Source organism: Zingiber officinale, chromosome 5B (genome assembly GCF_018446385.1).
Source record: "Zingiber officinale cultivar Zhangliang chromosome 5B, Zo_v1.1, whole genome shotgun sequence".
NCBI lineage: Eukaryota > Viridiplantae > Streptophyta > Magnoliopsida > Zingiberales > Zingiberaceae > Zingiber > Zingiber officinale.
This window is the reverse complement of record NC_055995.1, coordinates 89,039,508-89,065,289: the sequence shown is the minus strand read 5'-3', so window position 1 is coordinate 89,065,289 and position 25,782 is coordinate 89,039,508. Positions and strand designations below refer to the sequence as shown.

Below are 25,782 nucleotides of genomic sequence, written 5' to 3'. Positions count from 1 at the left end.
TGTGTCTAAGTGTGTAAGAACTTAGGAGCACAGGATGTCGAGCAAAAGACGCAGCTAGCGAGAAGGACGACATGGAGAGAGCCAACGGGCACGATGCGTCTGAGGGGCGAGGTGCTGCAGAAGAGTATGTGGGCGGATGAGAATGAGGCGCGTGACGTTTCCGAGGAACGAGAAGCCGTAGCGGAAGCTTGCTCGAGAAGGCTGGAAGTTAGGTTCGTGTGAGCCATATTCCGGATAGCCGAGATCACCCAAGCAAGAGGAACCGGAGCGGAAGACCCGAACCGAAGCGAGCAAAATCGGAGCAGAATGCTTGGATTGAAAAAAGTCAACTTGGTTGACTTTCCTAGTCCGGGCGCTCGGAACCCTTCCGGGCTCCCGAAATAGGAAAGTCAACCAAGTTGACCTTTTCCTGTCCAGGCCTTCCGCTCCGATTTTGCTCGCCTATTTTATCCGGATCGTGTTTGACCATGATATGTTGCGAAGGGGATAAATTTTTATCCCCCTCCAAGTGCCTGGAATCCTTCCAGGCGCCCTGAGCAGGGCTATATAAGCAGCCCTGCTCCCAAAGCTAAAGAACAACCAGAAATATCCAAACAACACTTAAGCGCTTTTTTTTTTCTGTTTTAACTTTGTCTTGTTGTATGTTCATTGCTGTAAAGAGGCTTCTCCGCCTTAAGAAGATTTTTTTAGTGCGCTTTAACTTCCTTGGATTAACAATCTTCCCGGTTGTAACCAAGTAACTTCTTGGTGTCTCTTTCTTTTTAATTTCTTTATTATTCTTTTATGCAAGTGTTATATTATGTTATAAGTTCGAGGAAGGTATTTTTATTTGTTTTTATGCAGGGGCTATTCACCCCCCCCCCCCCTCTAGTCGGTCGCCAAGGGTCCTAACAAGTGGTATCAGAGCTAGGATGCATGCTTTAGGAAGACTAACCGCCGAATGAAGCACACGAGATGGCCGCACCGAGCATCTATCGACCAAAGTTTGAGGGGGAGTTCGCGAGCTGGAAAAAGAAAATGGAGATATTCTTTAAAATCAATTTTGAATTACTTTTAATAATGAAATTCAATTTTGTAGCACCCGAAGGCAAGGAAGAATACTAGTGGATGAAAAAGAAGCAGGCCGACTTCGTGGCAAACGGTAAAGCAGAGTTCCATCTGCTGAGCATCCTACTTCCACAAGAAGTCAACCGGATTGGCACCTACGACTCAGCAAAGGAGCTTTGGGAGAATTTTCTTGAGCTACACTAAGGGACGTCCGAAGCCAAGCTCGCGAGATGCGATCTGCTAAGGAATCAGTTAAGCAACATAAAATTGGAAGCAGAAGAAACTGTTGCACATCTTCACTCGAGAATGAAGGAACTACTCACCGGACTCATGAATCTCAGAGAAAAGGTAAGCAACCGGGATTAACTAAGGTACAGACTTAATATATTTCCTAGAACTACCGAGTGGGTATCATTAGTAGATGCTTACTATATATCTAAAGATTTAGAATCTATTACCTTAGAAGAAATGTTTTCAACATTTGAAGTCCATGAAATGAGATGTGCAGATACGAAGAAGGAGCCGAAGCACAACATTGCCCTTAAGGCAAAGATGGATGAATAGGATTCAGAATCTTCTCTCGACGATGATGAAATGGTAATGATGGTAAGATAATTTAAAAAATTATTTAAATCTAGAAAAACTAACCATCTGATAACGAGATCGATAAGATAAGTCAAGTATGATCTCTTCCTCCTGATAAGTTATTTAAATTTGTTAAATTATTATCTAAAGACTGTTGCAAACTAGAAAAGAAAATAAAGAATTAAAATTAATTTTAGTCAAATCTTGCCTATTAGAAGATTTTGAAAAATTAAAATTGAAAAAAGATGAATTGAAAATATAAGTAGAAGACTTGAAAAATTGTGCATGCTTAAATGTTAAAAATCAAAATATTAGAAAATATAATAATTTGAACTGGTATTTTAATTACCACAAGGGACAAATTAGGAAAATTTCTCAGAAATGTATTCCTAAGAGATTTTTAATTAACCCAGTTGGCTGGAACCTATATTGGGTTCCAAAGTTTTATCTAAATTGAACTTTAATTAGACTTAGGGCTTTCAGCAAGAAAATTAAATGTTTGAATTTCCTTAAGAGCTTTGTCTAGAAAGTGGTTGTTGCTCCAATAACCAAGAAGGCCTAGTGTCTCGCCACAGACTGAAAGTCAATTAATGAAATAAAATGTTTAATTGACTAACTGATAAAGCATTTAATTGTAATTAAATAATACTTTAAATAGTTACTCAAATATTTTTTTCGGTGTTTTTAACTTAGAAATTTTTTTTGGAAGTATCAGCTTTACTTTACCAAAATTATTTCTACAAAATTAGTTTTTACAAATTTGTTTAACTTAGGAAATTATTGATGTTTTTTTTTGGTGATATCAAATATATTTTTTACTTAGATTTTTTTAAAATTACTATAACTTTTTTAAGTGCTATCAAAATTATTTTCAAAATTTTCAAAAACTTGATAAGTTTTTCAAAATATTGAAAATCAATTCTTTTAACTAAAAATTTTCCTATTTTTTGAAAAGTTTACCCTTAGAATTTTTTTAGTACCCCATTTTTTATGTGATCAAAGGGGGAGAAGGGAAGATTAAGTCTAGGGGGAGGTAGTTTTAACCTTTTTAATTTTTGCACTTTAATTGCAAATTTACTCTTTTACTTTATGTTGGTTTATCCTAACTTAACTTGAGTTGCTCACATCAAAAAGGGGGAGATTGTTAGTACCCCAAGATTATTTTGATGTGATCAAACAAGTTAGGTCAAGTCCTGTTATTTTTAATCCTATGTCTAAGTGTGCAGAAACTTAGGAGCACAAGATGTCGAGCAAAAGACGCAGCTAGCGAGAAGGACGACACGGAGAAAGCCGACAGACTCGATGTATCTGAGGGACGAGGTACTGCGGAAGAGTACGTGGGCGGATGAGAAGGAGGCACGCGGCGTTTCCGAGGTACAAGAAGCTGGAGTAGAAGCTTGCTCGAGAAGGCCGGAAGTTGGGTTCGGGTGAGTGCTATTCCGGATGGTCGAGATCACCCAAATAGGAGGAATTGGAGTGGAAGACCCGGACCAAGGCGAGCGAAACCGGAGCCGAAGGCTCGGACTGGAAAAAGTCAACTTAGTTGACTTTCTTGGTTCATGCGCTCGGAATAGGATTTTATTCGGATCGCATTTGACCACGATCCGTTGCGAAGGGGATAAAGTTTTATCCCCTCCAGGTGCTGGAACCCTTCTAGGTGCCCCGAGTAGGGCTATATAAGTAGCCCTGCTCCCAAAGCTAAAGAACAACCAGAAATATCCAAACAACATTTGTGCGCTTTTCTTTTTCTGTTTTAGCTTCGTCTTGTTGTGCGTTCATTGTTGTAAAAAGGCTTCTCTGACTGAAGAAGATTTTTTTTAGTGCGACTTTAACTTCCTTGGATTAACAAGCTTCTCGGTTGTAATAAAGTAACTTCTCAGTGTCTCTTTCTTTTTAATTTATTTATTATTCTTTTATGCAAGTATTATATTAAGTTATAAGTTCGAGGAAGGTATTTTTTTTTATTTTTGTGCAGGGGCTATTCACCCTCCTCTAACCGGCCGCTAAGGGTCCTAACAGAAGCTAGGCAGTGAGAACATTCTGATGAATAAAGCTAGACAGTTGAAAGTCCAGGTGGGTCAATGGTTGACTAAACACCTGGTGATTATAAGTCTAAGTTGGTCAAGGTTGACCGAACACTTGGCACAAGGAGAAAAGTCAAAGTGGGTCAAAGGAGTGACCAAACACTTGACACAATGTGAAAAGTCCAAGTGGGTCAAAGGATTGATCAGACACTTGGTGAAGAAGTTCTAGCAAGTCAAGGTTGACCAGATGCTAGGTAATGAGGAGTCCCAATAGGTCACGGTTGATCGAATGTTGGGTAGAGGAACCCTAGACTTAGGTTTGGAAGTTAGGGTTTCATAATCGATTAGGATAATCGATTAGCATAGCTTAGGCGATTACCCTAATCGCTTAAGCCCGGTAACCGATCAGCTTGATCGCTTAAGTCAGGAATTCGCGAATGCACAGAAGCATCGGTAAGCAATTAAGCAAGGTTGCTTAATTGCTTACGGGCCATGATCGTGCAAATATAAGCATATCTAATCGATCATGCTAGTTGATTAGGCATGTGTAATCGATTAGGGTAATTGATTAAGCTTCAGAAAATTAATCGTTATGTAGGTTGTTGATGTGGTAGTCGATTAAGGAGATTCTTAATCGATTAAGGTGCCCGAAGAGCTAAAGAAAAAGGTGGACGTGAGCACTATTTTAGTAACTCTTCTCTCCCACTCTCTTCAACGATTCTCTCCAACTCACCCCCAAATTTCTTGAAGACTTAGAGGGAAGTATTGTTACATTTCCAAGTTGATCAAGAGTTGGACAAGCAAGAAGGAGCAAGCTAGGGTTTCAATGTTGAAAATCCTGTAAGATTTATTTCTATTAGCTCCTCTTTTTCTTCTGTTGTATTAGAGTCTTGTACGAGGTTTCTTCACCTCTGGAGTGTTTCCGAGAAGGAATGTTTTGATAGTAGATGTGTGAGAGAATGTTGGATCCTTGGATTAGTTACCTCATTTGAGGTGGATACCAAGTAAAGCCTTGGCGTTAGCATTTGCTTGAGTATTTTCCGCTGCAACAACTCATCGACCAAGCAAATGGAGCTAATCATCCCCTTCTAGCTCCCGAAGTGTCCCAATATTTGGGGCACTTAGCGTGAGAGCTAAGCTCGCATATAATTCGGTTGAACGATGTGAGAGTTTAGGACACATAGTGCGAGAGCTAATCTCTCTTATAACTAGGCCGAACACGCGAGAGTCTGAGACACTTGGTGAGAGAGCTTGGTTCACTTATAACTCTGTCGAACGGCGCAAGAGTTTGGGACACTTAGTGCGAGAGCTAAGCTTGCTTATAACTTAGCCAAACGACGCGAGAGTCTGGGACACATAGCGCGAGAGCTAAGCTTGCTTATAACTCGGCTGAATAGTACAAGAGTCTGGGACACTTGGCGTGAGAGTTTAGCTCACTTATAACTCGGTCGAACGATGTGAGAGTCTAGGACACTTGACGGGAGAGCTTGGTTCTCTCATAACTCGGCCGAATGATGTGAGAGTGTGGAATACTTGGTAATTTTTCATTTAACTTTTCCTACATTCATGGAATAATAATTTTTACAATTTACATAAATCCAACACAAACTTACTACCCAGCCTGATAGGGTTGTAGATGGTTTATGCTCCATGGTCGGTCTAAGTTTCTCCCATTTTCATCTTGCAGATAATAAGATCCTGAGCTGAGTTTCTGTATCACTTTATATGGTCAACACTATGAAGCCTCTAACTTGTTGATGTCACCGATCAGTTTGATTCTCTTCTATACTAAGTTGCTAATCTGGAAAGATCTTGGAATAATCCTTTTGTTGTAATTTTGCTTCATCCTCTGCTGGTATACCATTAGCCGAGCGACTACTTTATCTCTGATTTCTTCTATTAAGTTCATTTCCATAAGGCGTCGCTCAGCGTTTTCTTTATCGTATAGTTATCTTCAATCAAACTCCATTCCTATTTCTGTTGGTGCAGGTTACACCAGAATCAAACGTAAGTTTTGATATTGTCAAAGGTTCAAGTTAAGTCTTGTTGTGATCGAACAAGTTGACTGAGTGTGCAGCCTGTTTACTCAACCAGGAAGACCTAGTTGGAGACTATGCAGAAGAAGTCTTAGCAGATCGTGGAACCCAGGTGAAAGTCCAAGTGGATCAAGAGGACCCGACGCTTGGTGGTGTGATCGAGAGGTCTGGAGGACCGAAGATCAAGAGAAAAGTCCTGGCAAGCCGATCAAGGCTAAGTGAAAAAGTCCAAACTAGATCTGGAGGATCAAAATTTGGCAGGTAGGTTGAGGTAAACAACTGGAGGAGCGATAGCGAGGTCGGGTTCCTGAAGGGAACAACCTAAGGTCGTTGATCCAACTGAAGAAACCGGGAAGGTTTCCAAGTTGAGATCAAGACAGTTCTACTGTCTTAGATTACTTATGCATTATTATATTACTTTGCTAGCATCTGTTTTGCAGGATTATTATCTAACACTGTTTTGTAGGTTCGGCTGGATCAGTCGACTAACCGGAGGATCGGTCGACCAAACAAGGTAAAATCAAAGCAGTTTTCAGATCAGACGAGAGTCCAATCAAAGCTTGATCGGTCGATCGAATAGTAAGATCGGTTGACCGAACCCTTATGACTCAGCACAGACCAGCTCAATCAGCACCGATCAGAAGCAAAAGGAAATTGAACTGATCGGTCGACCAAACCCATGGATCAGTCGACCGAACGATCAATCATTAAAGGCACAGTAAATGCGAATCTCGGCAAATCTTAACGAACAGGGAAGGAGCATGTTCGGTCGACCGGACAGAGAGATCGGTCGACCGAACCCTTAATAATCATTAATTGGCGAAGATCGAATCAGCATCGAATCTCAGCCAGGAAGGAAGGGGGCTGGTTCGGTCGACCGAACCCAGGGATTGGTCGACCGAACATCGACGATTCTTATAAAAAGAAGCTCGAGGTTTGAGGTCGTGTAACGCTTTCTGATTGACTCAAAGTTCTCCTTTGTGCAAGCTACTTGTGCTACAAGTCTTCTACAACTCTTTAAGCTACTCCGTCCAGAAGTACCGACCAAGCTTCAACTTCCATATTTATCAGTATATTATTTTAGCTTGTATTGTATTCATTTATCAGTAAAATAGTATGTTGTTACTATCTTGCTCATCTGTACGCACTGCTTCTTTTTGATGTTTTCGGAAAGAAAAGTTATAGTGGATTGCCCATCGGTGCGGTCAAGGATCGCGGGCCTTGGAGTAGGAGTCGACCTAGACTTCGAACCAAGTAACTGAACGGGTCTCTTTTTACTTTCCGCTGCACGACTTTGTTTTAATCTCTTAAAAGAAAAGTTTTTTAAAAGTACAATATTCACCCCGCCCTCTATCGCACTCATTCGATCCAACAATTGGTATCAGAGCTTTGTAGCTCTGAAAGTACTTAATCATTTTTCAAAGCATTTTTAAATACTTTCTTTTCTCTTATTTCTTTTCCTTTTCTCTTAGAAGTTTTTTTTTCTATTACTTCTTTTTCCAGCACTACTAATCCCAAGACGAGAGTTTTGGAAATCTGTTTGTTATTTTTTTCAAGAATGTCAAACTCTTACCAAGAAGGATGCATCACTGTCTGATCTCCACTATTCAGAGAAAATTTCAGTTATTGGAAGAATAGAATGGAGTGTTACTTGAAGTCTGATATCGAGCTTTGGTTCACAATATTGAAAGGCTACACACCTCCGACGAAAGATGAAGCACCATTAGAACTAGAAGATTAGACTCCCCCAATGATCAAGAAGGAACAACTAAACTACAAGGCAATCAACACCATTCAGTGCGGGCTCACAATGGAGGAGTTGAACCGAGTCGGCCCCTACGACAACGCTAAAGAGCTGTGGGAGTGTCTAGTAAAGTTACACGAGGGGACTAACAAGCCAAAGGTAAATAAAAGAGATCTTTTATTAAATAATTTATTTAACATTAAAATGCTTCCTGGAGAAACGGCTTCGCAACTACACGCTCGACTAAAGGACATTCTCAACGGCCTCCATCTGATTGGACACAATCTGGAGAACCATGACACAATAAGGTACACACTAAATGCCTTTCCGCGGAATGCTTTGTGGGCATCAATTGTAGTTGCTTACAAAGTTTCTAAGGATCTTTCAATTCTTAAGTTAGATGAGTTATTTTGTGAATTGGAATTACATGAACAATCTAACGTGAGCCATGTCGAGAAAGGAGTTGCTTTGTATGCAGGTCCAAGCAAGGAAACCAAATCAAGAATAAAGAACGAGTTAAAAAGTGAGTCAGACTCTGACTCAACAAATGAAGAAGAACTAGTCAACATGGTCCGGAGATTGTTGACAAAGAAGAAAATCAGAAGGAGTGCCAAAAAGACATCACTTAACCAGATGCAAAACAAATCAGAAATGATTTGTTACGGATGCAACAAGAAGGGGCATTTCAAAAATGAATGCCCAAATCGGAAGGAAGAAAGGCCCAAGTCGACAAGAAGAAAGAAAGTCCTTCATGCGACATGGGACGAGTCATCCTCTGAGGATTCCGATGCAGAAGAACCAAAGCATTCTAGCCATCTTGCCTTTATGGCAAGAAACGAAGAATCTGATTCCGAGGAAGAGTATGAGTCCGGAAACTACAGCGATTCTGAGATCAACATCGAGTCCGAGAGAAGCCACGGATCCGCATCCGTTTTCGAAGGTCCGAATATGGTAACGATTTATTTGAAGTCAAATTTACTTAAAGTTGTTAAATGTTTGTTTAGAAAATTATCAAAATTTGAAATTTCTAGTCATCGCGCTCCAACTCAGGTTCGGGATGAAATTTCTAGTCCGAGTGCTTGGACCAATTCCGAGTGTCTGACCGCCCGGGTGTCTGGCCAGGCCGCTCGAGCGAGGCTAGTCTAGGCACCCAAACTAGCTTCGGGCACCTGGAGTCTGAGCGCCTGGATCCCTTTTGGCCGCCTGGACACTCTTTTTTCTAGCCATCTTCCTTGCAAAAAAATGTTAGTCCAAGGCAACACAAATATGTTTATCCTGTAAAATAAAGTTATCATAATATAGTAAGATATGAGTAGTAATTAAATCATATCTCTTCGAGATCAGAATCTAGTCAAGGTCTCAATTTAGATTTCTCAAATTGACCTAAGTTGGACCGACGCCTATAATTCCCTCAACCGAGAACGCGTCCTCACTGGATCTCTCCTCTAGTTGCTTACTTCTTACTTACCAACTGCAGTCGTTTGGCTTACCTTTGACCCACCAGGTCTTCCCGCCAGTTGTCAGGTTCGCAGACCCAACTGAACTTCGGCTGGTTGTCAAGTCCCATGAATCCAACTGGACTTTCTGCCAGATATCGAGTCTCGCTGACTTAGCTGGATTTCAACCTAGTGTTAGGTCCTCCAAACCCGTCAACTCCTACACACTTGGTAAAACAATTAGATCACAAAACACTTCAACTTTAATCCACTTGTCATTCATGAAAACCTGAGTTAGATCATTAGTGCGAATTGTACCAACATGTTCAACTTCCACATGCTAGACTGCATGCGGTCGAAACTCCTGATGTTGCTGTTGAGGACCTGTTCAGGGCCCTTTTAGGGGCACATTGCATTGGCCGATCGGCGCTTGTGAATAGCAATCGGCTTGGGGATTATTTCTTTCTTCCGAGCTGACTGAGCTTCTTCCAAGTTGATATATTTGGTAGTCTATCCGAGCAAATGATCAAAGTCCCTCGGAGACTTCTTAATGAGGGATCGAAAAAAATCATTATCCATAAGTCCTTGTGAAAAGACACTTATCAGAATTTCCTAAGTGGCTGACGGAATGTCCATTGTCACTTAGTTGAATCTCTTGATGAAGGTCTGTAATGTCTCCTTGGGTCCTTGCTTAAGGAAGAACAAATTTATAGTCGTCTTCTGATATCGATGGCTGTTGGCAAAATGTTGGAGAAATACCGTTTGGAAATCCTTGAAGCTGCGAATGGATCCAATCGGCAGTCATTTAAACCATCTTTACATCGAGCCAAACGATATATTGAGGAACACTCAGCATTTGACTTCGTCAATGTACTGGTGGAGTGTGGCCATGTTGTCAAACTTAAGTAAATGATCTTCTGGATCAGTTGATCCTTTGTACTCCCCGATTAATAAGGGTCAAAAGTGAGCAAGCAACTGGTTGTCCAGGATTTCTTGGGAAAATTGTAGATTTATCCACTCAAGGGAGTCGTCTGTTCGAGGTGCTTTGCCCTTATAAGCATTCCGAGCGAGTGTGTTCTCGGAGGAGGATCATTGTGTCCTCTCCGCTTGGTCGTGCTCTTTTAAAGGTGTTCTAAATAATGCTCTGTGGTATGAGATCGACGCATTGGGCATTGGGCATTGGTGGTAAGTTGGTCGTCGGAATGGGTGCTTGGCGGAAAATGCCCGTCGGTTGGTGGTTCGGCTGGCACACAACGTGACCCTCCACTCAAGTCCCACATTTAGCATACTGGCCGGTAGTGGACATGGTCGGGTCATTCAGCGTTCGACACTCGGTTGCTATCTCCTGTTGCTATTGCACCATCTTCATAGCTCGGGCGCTTATCAGTATCTCTAACTCTTCTAGGGTTAACGTCACGGTGGTGAGTCATCCAACGTCCTCCATCTTTACGTCTCGGATGCAAGTGAAGTTTCCAGAGACGACGCCAAATATGATCATGTCTGAAATTGGTGAAGGTAGTGAGCTGGGACATGGCTCTGCTGTTGACTCGATAAAGACTCCGCGCTATCCTGTAACACAAGAAGCATTAATGTCGGGCTAGGGAAGGGGTCCCTAACGTTGGCCCTCCGATGCTCAAATCAGTGCTCGATTTTGGAGATGAAAGCAGTGAACTATAGCAAATGGAGTGTGCAAGTAAGATACATCGCATATCTCTGTCTGTAGATGGAGACCCCTTTTATAGTATCACGGTTGCATTATACAACCATCTCAAAACATTAACACGTTTTCCAAAGCTTTCTTAAGAAAGGACATGTCATAAAGTGCTCATGACACCTTTCCTCAAATGAGTCTGCAAATCGCTATGAGTTGATAGGTTGAAGGATTCTAAAGGACGATTTACTAGCGGGATATTTTATATCCTTTCCAACACAAACTTCTAAAAGAGAACGATATGACAGGTATCTAAGTTCCACTATAGGCCGACTGGTGGCCACTCGACCGGTATATCGCCAGCTCAACCATACAAAATAAAACTACTGACCTATTCTTTACTCGACTTTCATGTTGTTGGAGAGGCGCACCGTGTTCAATCGGCCCTAAGGTCCAATTGACAAGAACGGTGGACTGGATAACTTAGTATTTAACTTTTAATCTCAGCTGCAAGTTGTGGACGGCTATTCGAATGGTTTAGTCGGCATTTCACATCCAACCAGCTCTGAGAGCCTACTCGGCTAACCCTACCTACTCGGCAATCTCGCGGTCTATCCGATCTTGTGATTTTGATCATTTAACATTGACCTCTACGTCAACCGATCCTACTACTTTGACTACTTTTAAATGAGCCCCTCTTCATCACCGTATCTCATAATCTAATAACAAAATCAGCTTCAACTGTTACCTTCATTAAAACAAGTCCTTGACCAGCGATATTATCACAAATCACTTTAAATATGTTGCACTGTAACAAACATTTTCATGAATTAAAAAATTATTCATTTCATGAAAATAAGAAAGAGATGGAAAGTAAGAACAAAATACTTGATTATGCGAGTAAAAACACTTACCTATTTGAGCCAAAATCAAATGAACTGAATTAATGCGGCACTACAAAATAGGTAATCGCGATGCATCAATTCAGCAATAAAAGATTCGATTTACACAGCAAAAACAAAAGGCTAGAAAAAATTGGGTGCAAGATATAGATATCTATCTGCATCCAAATTCTAAGCTATGCCAATAGTGTTTCTATGATCGTATAACCCTTTAAGCTAACTCTTCGCGCATCGGTTGCCCAACGGAGGAGCAACACACCAAGCTACGACGAACAACAACCAGCTTTCTTAATAGCCGATACATCATCAGAATTGATGTTGATCGTTTGTCCTTTGGGCAACGTTACAGCGTTGTCACTTGCATCGAGTGCCTTCTTGCTAGTCACGCGGTGGATCTCAGTGAGCACTTCTGTGAAGGCAGTATCTACATTCATTGACTCGAGAGCGGATGTCTCCATGAAGAAGGTATTCTCCCTCTCAGCAAACGACTTTGCGGTCTCGGTCAGGACAGCCCTAAGGTGGCGCAAGTCAGCTTTGTTACCCACAAGCATGATGACGATGCTGGAGTCAGTGTGGTCCCTTAGCTCCTTCAACCATCTCTCCACATTATCGAAGGTCATATTCCGACTAATATCGTAGATGACAAGGGCACCGACGGCTCCGCGGTAATATGCACTAGTGATTGCTCGGTACCTTTTTTGAGAAGATATTAGTTTCTCGATAGGTGTAGATTTAAGCCATAAGAGCTACTCAAACTAATGCAAGAAAAGTATTTTGGATACGAATTAGATAAGATAAAATATGATGAAGTAATCTCACAAAACATCCAGGAGTAATGACCAAAATCTGATTAACCATTAAAATAATATGCAAACTTGGCGTGAGTAGGAGGCTATTGCTCAAATTAGGAATGCAATTCAAATAAGTTTAGATCATGCAGTATCACCAAGACATATATGATGCATTTGATTTATGAGATAGCTATTCTAATTCTATGAATTCTAATGGAAGAAAAATTCCACTGTTTCATGATCACGTTTTTTAGTTATGTAATGTTACTCCTCTAGTTTAGTTTACATATGAAATAGATGTAGGTGAAATGACCTAATCAGCTAGATGTTACAACAATTTGGTCTAATCAAGTAGGCCGGTGTCTAATCTATGAAGCAGGAATTTGAAGAGAATTCATCAGTAACTACGATTTCTATCAAAAGTTAGATGTGTTGAAGTAAATTGCGCTAATCGAAGAAGCAATAAGTACGAATATAATTATTCATCAGTGATTATGATTTTCCATCAATAGTAGATCCGTTGGAAGCAGTAAGTTTGAAATGAATTCATCAGTAATTATGAACTTCACCAAAATTAGATGAAGAACTCAGAACACCTATCAACCTAAAACTAAGAATCAATTCGCATCAAGCCAAAGGAAATCCCTATTTCCATTGCTCTCAAATCAGTAAGAATTCTGCAATCCGAAATAAATCCTACCATCCAAAAGCTTGGATCGAAATTGAGATTTACCCTCGATCGAAGAATTAATTAGCATAAAAACGAAGAACTAATTCGCATCGAGCAAAAAAATCGAAGGAGATCCATATTTCCACTGCCTTGGCAATGTAAAGTCAATTCGAACCTTTCTTGGCCGGCGGTGTCCCAGATCTGGGCCTTGATGACCTTGTCGTCGACGCGGATGGTCCGGGTGGCGAACTCGACGCCGATGGTGGACTTGGACTCGAGGCTAAACTCGTTGCGAGAGAACCGGGAGAGGAGGTTGGATTTGCCGACGCCCGAGTCGCCGATGAGGACCACCTTGAAGAGGTAGTCGTAGTCGTCGTCCGCCCTATACGCCATTCCTCAACCGCTGCCTCCGATTCTTCCTTCTCTCCGGCAATCGATCTCGCGCTAAAGAAACAATGAGAAGGAAGCGTTCTCATTGGAAATGGAAAATGCCAACGCTATTCTATATTTTTAGGCTTTCTATTTTCATCTTCTGTGACTATAAATATATATACACGATGGAGGAGGCAATAGAGGTTTCTAGAAGAATGATGAAAATATTGAAATAGAAATCTTATTGTGTCATTTTTTCTTATTTTTCTTCTTTTCTTAATATCAATATATATTATATTTATTGAAGAAATATAAATGTTTAAATGTTTAAAATTTAATTAATTACTGGTGAAATGGCCTGAGCAACGCATAAAACTACAAATTAAGAACAAAAATAGCAAAATTATAATAAAATTATTAAGCATTTGTTTCTTTAATAATACAGAGACAGGGCTCGTTCGAAGCAACCAGATGTTCTGCTGCTCGAAGATCTTCCCCCGTCGCTTCTTCTACACCGGCGTCGCCGCCTCCGCCCAGTCATTTCCCTCAGACCCCACCAGTCGTCCCAGCGCCAGCTATCTCAAGAATGCAGCTTCTCCGGCGTCCGATGCCGACGTCGTGCGATGGAACAAAACCATCACCGCCCACATGCGCCACGGCCGCGTCGCCGCCGCCGCCGCCCTCTTCCACCGCATGCGCCGCCGAACCATCGTCTCCTGGAACGTCATGCTCTCCGGCTACCTCTCCAACGGGTGCTTCCCCCTAGCGGTCCGCCTCTTCGAGTCCATGCCCCGCCCCGATATCGTCTCCTTCAACATGATGATCCACGGCCACGTCCTCAACCAGGACCTCGCCTCCGCTCGGCGCCTCTTTAATCGGATGCCTGTCAAGGATACCGTAACCTGGAACACCATGATCTCCGCCTACGCCCGGAGCGGCCTCGTCGAGGAGGCCCGCGACATCTTCGAGCGGACGCCGGACAAGAATTCCATCACCTGGAATGGCGTCCTCGCCGCCTACGTGCAGAACGGCCTCTTGGAGGCAGCGCAGCGGCTCTTCGATTCCAATTCCAACTGGGATACGATCTCCTGGAACGCCATGATCGCTTGTTATGTACGCAGAAGACGACTTCCCGAAGCGCAGCAGCTCTTCGATCGGATGCCGAAGAGAGACATCGTCTCCTGGAACACCTTGATCTCCGGCTACGCCCAGAACGGGGACATGGCCGTTGCAAGGAGCCTCTTTGACGAGTCCCCTTCTCTCGATGTCTTCAGTTGGACCGCCATGGTTTCCGGGTACGCACAGAACGGGATGCTGGAGGAGGCGAGGAAGGTGTTCGACGAAATGCCTAACAGAAACACTGTATCATGGAACGCCATGATTGCAGGATACGTGCAGAGACAGAAGATGGACTATGCAACGGAACTGTTTGAACAAATGCCGTGTAAGAATGTGAACACCTGGAACACCATGATCACAGGACACGCTCAATGTGGAATGATCGACCAGGCACGGCGGATGTTCGACGAAATGCCACAAAGGGATGCAGTCTCATGGTCTGCCATGATTGCTGCTTACTCTCACGGTGGGTTCAGTGAGGAGGCTTTGCAGATGTTCGTCAGGATGGGAAGGCACCGCGATAGGATCAATCGATCCTCGTTTACTTGTATCTTGAGCACAATTGCCGATATCGCAATGTTGGAGTGCGGGAAGCAGGTGCATGGGAGGCTTATCAAGGCTGGATATGCAATGGGCTGCTTTGTAGGGAATGCCCTCCTTGCTATGTATAGCAAATGTGGTAGAGTAGACCAGGCACACAAGGCATTCGAGGAAATGACGGAGAAGGATGTGGTCTCCTGGAACACCATGATTTCTGGTTATGCTCGCCACGGCTATGGAAACGATGCACTGAAAGTCTTCGATGCAATGAGAATGACAGATACACATCCAAATGATGTTACCATGGTAAGTATTTTTTGTACTACTTTGTTCTGCATCTGTAAGTCTACCATTGAAAATTTAGTATTGTGCCAATGTTCACTCATTGCGTTTCATATTCTCACGTCTTTCCATTTCATTGTTTTTTTTCAGGTCGGGGTGTTGTCGGCTTGTAGTCACGCTGGGTTGGTTGATATCGGCATCAACTATTTTCATACTATGCATAGGGTTTTTGGTGTGACGGTAAAGGCTGCACACTATACTTGCATGATAGATCTTCTCGGTAGAGCAGGAAGGCTTGATGATGCTCAAGATCTTATGCGAGACATGCCGTTTGAACCGGATGCGACTATGTGGGGTGCCTTATTGGGTGCAAGCAGGATCCATCAGAACACTGAATTGGCAGAGAAGGCAGCAAAAAGGATATTCGAGATGGAACCCGATAATTCAGGAATGTATGTGCTCCTTTCGAATTTGTACGCGACATCTGGTAAATGGAATGATGTCGATAAGATGAGAGTGATGATGCGGGATAGGGGCGTCACGAAGGTTCCTGGGTTTAGTTGGATCGAGGCAAACAACAAAATCCATACGTTTTCTGTGGGGGACATGATACATCCTGAAAAGGAAAAGATCTATGCTTTTCTTGAAGAATTGGACATGAAGATGAAAAAACAGGGTCATGTATCTGCTACTGAAATGGTATTGCTTGATGTGGAAGAGGAAGAGAAAGAGCACATGCTTAAGTATCACAGTGAGAAGCTTGCGGTTGCTTTTGGAATCCTAAGTATACCACCCGGAAGGCCGATTCAAGTAATCAAGAACCTAAGAGTATGCCAAGATTGTCATAGTGCTATTAAGTTTATATCTGCGATTGAGAACAGGTTGGTGATTTTGCGAGACTCCAACCGATTTCACCATTTCAGTGGTGGCTCATGTTCATGTGGGGATTACTGGTGAGATCAATCAGCAAATGACTAGATTATCAATGCAGTGGATAACAATGATGAGGAGTAATGTTGCTGTAGAATGCATTTTTTTCGTCAGCAGCAACCAAGTCATTAGAAAACATCTAGTTCATCTTCAATCAAGATGGACAGCAAATGACACTTAAATGCTGTGGCACAGGAACACACTATACAACATTTGAAGGGGATTTGTGTTTTCGATAACTTATGGGGCCATGATTTATAGGAATCAAGAAGCACTTCCTTTAAAGAGATCAGGATCAACCCACACTACCTTTACTGACGGCAGACAGTATGTATGAGAAAATATCATTGCATCAAAATAGCTCTTCAATCTTGTAGAGGGCCACCAAACCCTACACTCAGACAGATTACAGGAGCTCATGAACAGAAACAAATCAAGTTAATGTGCCACGACAAGTGATTGCTAGTTCAGTTTAATAGAATTCAGATCTTCAAATCAAATCTCGCCTTCCTTGTGGGAATAGGGTTTGTCCTTCCTTTCTCTAGAAAATAATAAGCTGTATGTTACCTATTTGTCAGCAGCACTAGATTGAGTTTATTCATTTGATTGTTACTTAATATACTTATCAAAATTTTGCTGAAGTATTTCAATAATTATCCAAACTCTGTTCAAACAATAACAGCCTTGAATAACCATCGCCATTAGTGCCAAGTCTAATAGTTAACATTGAGTTCAAATTACACTCCACCGTCATGTCTACGATCCAACAATATCGCCAATCTTTGTTGATGTCCTTGAATTATAAGTTCCTTTAAGGGTTTAGCAAGCTTCTAATTTATATCCATAAAGATATTAGAATTGTGAACCTTGGAGCAATAAGTTGTTCAGACATGAACTTGGAAGGTGCTTCCTTCATGCTTTGATAAAAATTGAAATTGAAATGAAAGTTCTTCGACCTTAATCTGGAAAAATGACAATCCACTCTCACTTTCTTATTTGTGGCATTGGAAAGGGGGAGAATGGAATGGCAGTAACTACTGATCCAGGAAATCGATACTTTTATGATCACTGCTGTTGGTGTCCTCAGTTATCTCTTCAGCCGTAGCATTACCTCCATCTACAGGTTGAAGAGGGGGAAAGAAAGTTAGCATGGCTTATAGTCGTTTCCAAGGACTAGATCAGGTGAAATAAGATAACATGATGTCACCTTTATTATCAGAAGATGCGTAGGCCGATCGACGAGACCGTGCTTGTTGCTGAGTAGGCTGACAAAATCGAAAAGGAAGCAAAATATATCATGAAATAGGTATGCTGTGTTCAAAAGAAGCATGGGCACTTTCACTTTTCATTCTTGGTGTATTGTATCATGATAATTTTGAGGAATAGATCTAGAGCATCATCGTGGTAAGAGTCGTTACCTGTAATTTTGGTCGTAGTGCCTCAAGGGGTCCTTTGGGTTTCTCCGCCCCCTGCTATAGTAGCAAAAAAACCAAGTTGAAAGATAGAAGAACGAAAAAAATTTTAAAAAAAATCTTTGCTAAGGCATGCAAACTGATAAAAATACAGTATTACCTTGCCTAATGCCCAGTCTGCTGAATCAAAGTAAGCTCGTTCATGGTCCTGCATCACCTTCCAAAAATGTTGGTTATTTGGAATTCAACGAAGGTAAAGTTAACTATGTTACAAAAGCAGATCATCACTTGCCTTGGAGATGAGTGGTGGTTTTTTCGGTACAATTCCTCCATACTTCTTCTTGAGTACTTCCTCCTGCAAAAAGTTGAGTTATTAATAAATAATTCTTGGCAACATTTTATGTTTTTTCATAGTTACCTCTTGTTGAGATGATGGCATTTCATTCGCCTCAGTTTGGTTCAGATCCTCATCAGTATCCATGTTTGACACGAAGGGTTAGAATGAATTTAGAGAACTGCAAATGAAGAGGCAGGCAAAATATGTTGGCATGTAAATTTATTCCAAAGATAAATTGGCTTCTTCTACTATGCAAGAACAATACCAAGAATAACTTGACTTCATCAATCATACAAGGAAGTTGTCAAAATCAATTTGACTTTATATGACTTTTCATCAACTAAGCAAAGTTCAATTATTTTACTAAGTTCAATGAAATTCTTTATGACAAGAGTTATTAGTAAAGAAAAATAAAATAAAATCTAATTGTCTTGTATTTAATGTTGTAATTGTCTTGTATTTAATGTTGTGATGTATTAATTGTAGAAGAATGTAGAAGCATAAATCTAAGTGTATAAATAGGGACCTTGTATGATGATGAATAATATGTAGTAAACATTCTACTTCATAGAGTCTCTCTCCCATCTTTATACTTTCTTACAAAGTCTCTCCTACATTTTTGTTTTCTCATCCTAAATCCACCAAAATTCCAACAAATCTGGTATTAGAGTCATATACACCAATGGTTTCGACGAGCTCCTTCCAAGTGCCAAAGTTAACCAAAGATAACAACAGAACATGGAGTATACAAATGGAGACTCTATTAAGTTCCCTTGATGTATGGGACCTTGTGGAGACTGGCTATACTATAATCGAGACAAGCAATGGGAATAAGCAAGCTCTTAAGGCGATGAAGAAAAGAGAGAAGAATGCCTTATTCACTATCTATCAAGGAGTAGATAAAGCCGCTTTTAAGTTGATTATTCTAGCAACAACGTCACAAGAGGCTTGGGAGATGTTGAAGACAACATATGATGGAGTAGATAAAGTAAAGAAGATTCACCTACAAGCCCTACAAACTCAATTTGAAACACTACAACAAGAGGCTTCATTCTCCCGAGTTATCTCCATTGTTCATCGAATAAGAAGAAATGTCAATGAGTTAAAAGATGCTCGAGTCGTTAAAAAGATCTTAAGGTCTTTAGACTTGAAGTTTGATTTCGAAGTTGTGGTGATCGAGGAATCAAAAGATTTATAGGTGATGGTTGTGGAAGAGCTTATGGGATCCCTTCAAGCATATGAACAAAGAATATTGAAGAAAAATGAAGGAAGAACTTTGGAGTCAGCACTCCAAGCCAAACTATCATTCAAGAAGAATGAATCGTTCAAAGGAGATCTTCAACGAGGAAGGGCTTCTACATGGAGAGGAGAGATGGTCATACTTTTAACTCCAATTGGCACACTCAAAATCAGAATGATGGAAATGAAGATAATCAAAAAGGACATGGAAGAGGTTATGGTGGAAGCCGAGGTTAAGGTCGTGGATGGGGTAGAAACTAAATCTCAATGTCGCATTTGCAAGAAGTATGGTTGATGGCATCACTATAATGAATGTTGGTATAACACTAACAATAGAGAAGAACAAGTCAATCTTGTTAATAAGGAGGTGGACAATGAAGGACCAGTATTGTTGATGGCATGCAATGGGCCAAAATCTATCCAATCTATTACATTCCTAGACACAAGAGCATAAAACCACATGTATGGGAGAAAGGAGTTGTTCACAAAGCTTGATGAGAGACCATAGGCAATATCACCTTCGGAGATCTCTCGCAAAGGTCAATTAAAGGAAAAGGTGATATTCTGTTTGAATTGCAAAATGGAAAGAAGGTATGCATCTTAGATGTTATCATGCTCCTGATATAAAAAATAATCTTTTGAGCATTGGTAAACTATTAGAGAAAGAGTATGATAGACAAATGAATGACTTGACTCTTAGTATTTGTGATAAGAGTAATAATCTTATTACTCATGTCACAATGGCCAAGAACATAATGTTTCCACTAAAGTTAAGCATCAATAAAGAGAATAGCTTAAGGTAAGCACTATAGATAGTTCCACTCTTTGGCATCTTTAATATGGGTATCTGAATTTTGAAGCATTAAAGTAACTTTCAAAAAATGACATGGTATTTGGATTGTCAAAGATTGAAAGTTTCAATCATCTATGTGAAATATGTGCTGTAGGAAAGCAGCAGAGGAAGTCGTTCAAAAAATACAATATGATGCGAGCATCTTCACAACGAAAGATATGGAATTTTTTTGTTTCAATGATAGCGATTAGGCAGGAAGTTATGATGATCACAAGAGCACTATTGGATACGTGTTTTATCTTAGTAATGTTGCATTCACTTAGTCTTCAAAGAAACAATCAATTGTTGCTCTATCAACTTGTTGAGTATATTGCTGCAGCCTATTGTGTTTGTCATGCTATTTGGCTAAAGAGATTACTCCAGTTTCTTAGATTGCAACAAGAAGCTACAACTAAGATCTATGTGGATAACAAATCAACAATTGCTTTAGCCAAAAACTCAGTTCATCATGAAAGATTCAAGCATATTGATACTCATTTTCATTTCATAAGGGAACATGTTAAGTTAAAATAAATAGAATTGTTTAATGTGAAGTCAAGTGATCAAGTAACTGATATATTTACAAAGCCTCTAAAAGAAAAAGTTTTCCTATACCTAAGAAATTTATTGGGAGTTCAAGGAAGAACAAGTTTAAGGAGGGTAGATGTTGGCATGTAAACTAATTCCAAAGACAAATTTGTTGGTGCAATTTCCATAGGTTAAGGTTGACTAAGCTTGAATTTGCTGAAGCTCGAGTCTTGATGTTTGAGTTTTGATTTTTGACAATGTGTGAAGATTGCATGTGCAATCGTTCATTTGGGAAGATTGTTGGAGCAATTCTCCTCTAGTCAATGTTTGACCAGTTGGCGTGAAGAAGAGTCAAGTAAGTCAAGGTTAACTGGATACTTGACTGAGAACTGAAAGTTAGGCAAGGGCAAGTCCAACGAGGAGGTTGGTAGATAATGATAAAAATCCAAGTGAGTCAGTGTTGACCGGACACTTGGTATGGAAAGTCCCGGTGAGTGAAGTCAGGCAGATGAAAAGTCCTAGTGAGTGAAGCTACGTAAATGGGAAATCCTGGTAAGTGAAGCTAGGTGAAAGACCTAGTGAGTGAAGCTAGGCAAATTTGGAAAGTCCTGGTGAGTGAAGTCAGGCAGATGGAAAGTCCTAGTGAGTGAAGTCAGGCAGATGGAAAGTCTGGTGAGTGAAGTCAGGTAAAAGACCTAGTGAGTGAAGCTAGGCAGTGAGAAAATCCTAGTGAGTAAAACCAGGTGAAAGTCCTGGTGAGTGAAGTCATACGTGTGGAAATCCATGTGGGTCCGGGGTGACCAGACACCTAGCGTTTGGAAGTCCAAGTGGGTCATGGAGGACCATACACCTGACACGAGACGGTAAGTCCAAGTGGGTCAAGGCTGACCAGACACTTGGCACGGCTAGAAAAGTTCAAGTGGGTCAAACGATTGACAGGACACTTGATAATGAAGTCCCAGCAAGTCAAGGTTAACTAGATGCTAGGCATGAGCAAGTCCGGCCAGGTCATGGTTGACCGGATGTTGGTTTGGGACCCTAGACTTGAGTTAGTCAAGTTAGGGTCGGTCAATCGATCAGTCGATCGATTGAATCAGAGCCCAATCGATCGACTGGGAGAGCTTCGCAAGAAAGGATAGCTGAATCGATAAGCCGATCAACTGGGGCTACGCCAATCGATCAGACGATCGATTGGAAGCCACTCGCACGAAGAGCACAGTGTGCTCCCTAATCGATCAGTCTATCGATTGGGATACTCTAATCGATCGGTTGATCGATTGAGGCTTATTTTCTCATGAGATTGCGAGACAGTCAGAATCGATCGGTCAATCGATTTTGGGTTTATCTGCGAGAACACAGAGGCGCTCTGAATTGATCGGTCGATCGATCAAAGCCTCCCCAATTGATCAGTCGATCGATTGGGATATGACCGTTGCGTAGGATGCAGGGTGTGGACGCCTGAGATATGATGTGGCAATCGATTGGGAGCAGACTCAATCGATTGGGAGTCCTAAAAATGCAGATATAAAGGCGACAACATGTTCAAATGAAAGACAGCACTTACACGACACTTCTCCTATTCTTCCGCCCGTTCTTGAAGTTGCTTGGAGCAAGGTGTTGCTGCATTTTCAAACATCAAGAGGCAATCTTCATCAACAAGATCAAGCAAGAAGAAAGTTTTATCTGTATTCTTGTGATTTACTTCTTTTTTGAGTTGTATCTTGTTGTTGAGTCTTGTACGAGGTTTCTCCACCTCCGGTTGTTCCAAGAAGGAGAGTTTACATAGAGGAGAGTGTGTTCGGTGTGTGGATCCTTGGATTAGTCACTTTTTCGTGAGGTAGATACCAAGTAAATCCTTGCATTAGCATTGGGAGGATTGCTTCGAATTTTTCCACTGCAAATCATCATCATCGAAGCGCCTCCCCCCCCCTCTCTAGCTCCGAAGTAACCCAACAAAATTGACTTCTTCAACTATACAAAAGAATGCCTAGAACAACTTGACTTCTTCAACCATGTAAAGAAATTGTCAAAATCAATTTGACTTGATGTGACTCTTCATCAACTAAGCAAAGTTCAATTTGGTGATACAATTGACCTTTAGGATTTAATGTTTGTTTAACAATATGTTTATTAGAGTCTAGTCAGGTGTTAATCGGATGACGAGCAAAGGGGTGAGAAATCTTGGAGGAGTAAACTCCAAACAAAGTGAAAGTCCTAGTGAGTGAAGTTAGACCCTAGTGAGTGAAAATAGGTGGTAAAAGCCCTAGCGAGTGAAGCTAGGCGGTGAAAGTCCTAGTGAGTGAAGCTAGGCCCTAGTGAGTAAAGCTAGGTGGTAAAAGTCCTGGTGAGTGAAGTTAGGCAGTGAAAGTCCTAGTGAGTGAAGTTAGGTGGTGAAAGTTCTGGTGAGTGAAGCTAGGCAGTGGAAAATCCTAGGGGAAAATAACCGTAGGTAATGAGAAGTCTTGGAGGAGTGAACTCCAAACAAGTTTGACCAAAATGTTTTCGGTTGATCGAGCGCGGTCGATCAGACCAGTAGATTTTAGTAAACCTAAGTATAGTTTTACTCACACTATTTTGCATTACTATTTTTGCTATTGTACTAATTTAGTATGATATGAAAAGTCTTAGTGGATCAGGCGACTAGACACTTAGCAGTCTGAAGGACCAGATGCTTAGTATATGAGATAAGGTAAATTTCTAGAGGGATTACAATGAGATCATGTCCTAGTATGGATAAATCTTAGGTGCTGATCCAACTGAAGAAATCAGGAGGTTTCTAAGTTGAGATCAAGACAATCATTACTGTCATACTCATGCATCATTATCTATTGTGTTAACTCTATTTTGCAGGTTAAATATTATTTGTACTAATACTATTTTGCAGGAACTAAGTGGTTTCGTACACGGATAGGATTGTTCAGTCGACAGATCCTTAAAATGTTTCGTCAACGGATTAAACTAATCAGTCGACGAATCAGGGATTTTAGAGATCAGTTAGATCAACAAGATCCAGAGAAAAGGAAAGTGAGGTTTAGTCGATGAAACCTATCTGTTGACTGAACAATATGATTTTTGGGATCGGACAGATCGGATCAAACAAAGAAAGACGCAGGGTTTAGTCGACGGATAACTTTAATCAGTTGACGGAACAACGTGATTTTCGCCATCGGACGAATCATATCAAAGCAAACAAGGAAGGCACGAGGATCAGTTGACGAATAGGATGATCAGTCGACAGATAGGATTAGTTAACGGAATGGTTTATCAACTTCTACGCTAAAGTCTACTCCGACAAGAAAGCTCCAATTTCAAATTCTTTGACTTGTTTGTAAAGTTCATTATTGTACTTATTTTATTAAGGAGAGGTGTAAAGGTTGTTACACCCTCCTTCATTTGTATTCGATTTCTCTTTGCAAAGTTTCGGAGATCTTTAGTGAATTTCCCAACAGACACGATCCAAGGGTTCATGGGTCTTGGAGTAGGAGTCGACTGGCTCTAAACCAAGTAAAAAAGGGATTTGTCTTTTGTCATTATTTCTTTATTTTATTCCGCTACGTACTCAAGTTTTCTGAAAGGTTTTGTTAAAGAAAAGAAAAGTTTTTAAGCGACGGGATTCACCCCTCTCTCTCGTTCTCAACGGTCCTATACAATTATCTTACTAAGTTCAGTGAAACTCTTTATGACAAGAGTCATTAGTATAGAAAAGAACAAAATCTAATTGTTTTATGTTTAATGATGTGATGTATTAATTGTAGAAGAATGTAAAAGCATGAATCTAAGTGTATAAATAGGGGTCTTGTATGATGATGAATAATATGTAGTAAGCATTCCTCTTTATAGAGTCTCTCTCCCATCCTCATACTTTCTTACAAAGTCTCTCCTATATTCTTGTTTCATCATCCTAGATCCACCAAAATTCCAACAAAATATACTATAATTATATTAGCTCGAATTATAGTGTAATGACATTAGATAGAAATAAGGATTAGAAATATTGCAGAACATTTTAATAAACAGTATCAGTAGATTCCTAAACTACGATGTTCAGCAGCAGGTAGACAACCAGATACCTAAGTAGAGAAACATGCAACATGCATATGAACAAAATGACCCTGGTGATTCTTGTGAAAGACAAAGGTGGATCTAGTTAGGCTTAGGAGCCAATCTAGACTTCAGTAACCTTTCTGTGCTTCAGATTAGAGTTTGTAAATTGCTTAACTATTCTTTTTGCTGCCTTCACTGGAGTATTCTCCCTATGATTTTCTCAATGAAGTTTACCATGCATTACTGCAATAATTACTGCAATAAAGAGAATAAGGTCTAGCCATTAGTCGGCGTAAACGGGATACCTAGTGTCAACTACAAAAAATTAATAAAGAGAATAAGGCGTGCATAAATTGGAAGAAATGGTTAGTTTTCAGGTAAATTTCCTTATTCTGTCAGTGATAGGCACAAGTATCTAGACTGGGCGTAATTCTCATACTTTGGATCCACATCTGTGTGATTCCATGTTAACCACTCGATTCTTTTTCACAATAAGAACACAAACTCGCACAAAAAGGCCCCAAATTATATATACAGTCACAAGGCCCCAAATTTATTCTATTGATTCAATACAACATACTTTAAGTTATATTCACATTAATATTAGTCTGATATCACTTATAATGCATATAAATCTTCATCTATGGTATTATACTATAGCCCATTAACACTAATCCGGCTTAGCTTAAATTATTGTCCTAACTTATGATGCACATTAATGTATGAGTAACTTCAATTACCACAATCAATCTAATAGTATTATACTATTACCTACTGACCCTATCCAGCTTAAATTATATCATTATCCCAAAGTTACATCACACATTAATGATTAACCTAATATTGTTTATAATGTATATATAACTTCAAATAACACTTTTAATCTAATCCTAACTTATTGTGCAATATAAGTTATACTGTTGCCATTGTCGTTGATCATTTATAAGGGTACAATGAAAATGTTGAACTTGAGGAATTCTAATCTTTTGTGAAAAATCACATTTCAATTCACTTTCGACCAGAGAAATTAAGGATTACAATTCCTCCTACTCAAAACTATGAGCTTTAGGCTGCCAACTTTAATCCATTTAAGAAGAAAAGTATAGTTCAGATTTGACAGTATGAATTATTCAAAGCCAGGGCTGTAAACAAGGCAGATGCAATGCATACCTAGATAGTTCGCATCGAACAGATATATTGGGTCTGAACGATTCACCATCACAAAATCAAGACCACCAGCCTAACCATACAACCAAGTGCC

At 40.5% G+C, this 25,782-nt stretch overlaps 3 protein-coding genes across 4 annotated transcripts in view; 1 reads left to right on the top strand and 2 right to left on the bottom strand.

The window, feature by feature from the left end:
* Positions 1–11,552: 11,552 nt before the first annotated feature.
* LOC121987606 (ras-related protein Rab11B-like) lies at positions 11,553–13,386 on the bottom strand. The gene is made up of 2 exons (XM_042541354.1): positions 13,062–13,386; positions 11,553–12,118 (listed from the first exon to the last, which is right to left on the bottom strand). The coding sequence occupies exons 1-2, from the start codon at positions 13,277–13,279 to the stop codon at positions 11,689–11,691; spliced, it is 648 nt and encodes a 215-aa protein (XP_042397288.1). The 5' UTR covers positions 13,280–13,386; the 3' UTR covers positions 11,553–11,688.
* A 322-nt stretch (positions 13,387–13,708) lies between these two features.
* LOC121984893 (pentatricopeptide repeat-containing protein At4g02750-like) lies at positions 13,709–16,746 on the top strand. Its single transcript, XM_042538061.1, has 2 exons — positions 13,709–15,223; positions 15,350–16,746. Exons 1-2 carry the CDS (start codon positions 13,730–13,732, stop codon positions 16,154–16,156), a joined length of 2,301 nt encoding a protein of 766 aa, XP_042393995.1. The 5' UTR covers positions 13,709–13,729; the 3' UTR covers positions 16,157–16,746.
* An 84-nt stretch (positions 16,747–16,830) lies between these two features.
* The window catches only part of LOC121984895, a 9,417-nt gene continuing 465 nt past the window's right edge, over positions 16,831–25,782 (bottom strand). The window contains exons 2-7 of one of the 2 annotated variants that reach the window (XM_042538062.1): positions 17,960–18,056; positions 17,834–17,896; positions 17,702–17,749; positions 17,548–17,601; positions 17,337–17,394; positions 16,831–17,246 (exon numbers count right to left, since the gene is read on the bottom strand). In XM_042538062.1, the coding sequence (XP_042393996.1) occupies positions 17,164–17,246; positions 17,337–17,394; positions 17,548–17,601; positions 17,702–17,749; positions 17,834–17,896; positions 17,960–18,022 (369 nt within the window). In that variant the 5' untranslated portion in view covers positions 18,023–18,056 and the 3' untranslated portion in view covers positions 16,831–17,163. The remainder of the gene's footprint in view (positions 17,247–17,336; positions 17,395–17,547; positions 17,602–17,701; positions 17,750–17,833; positions 17,897–17,959; positions 18,057–25,782) is intronic. The other variant, XM_042538063.1, reaches the window with a different exon arrangement.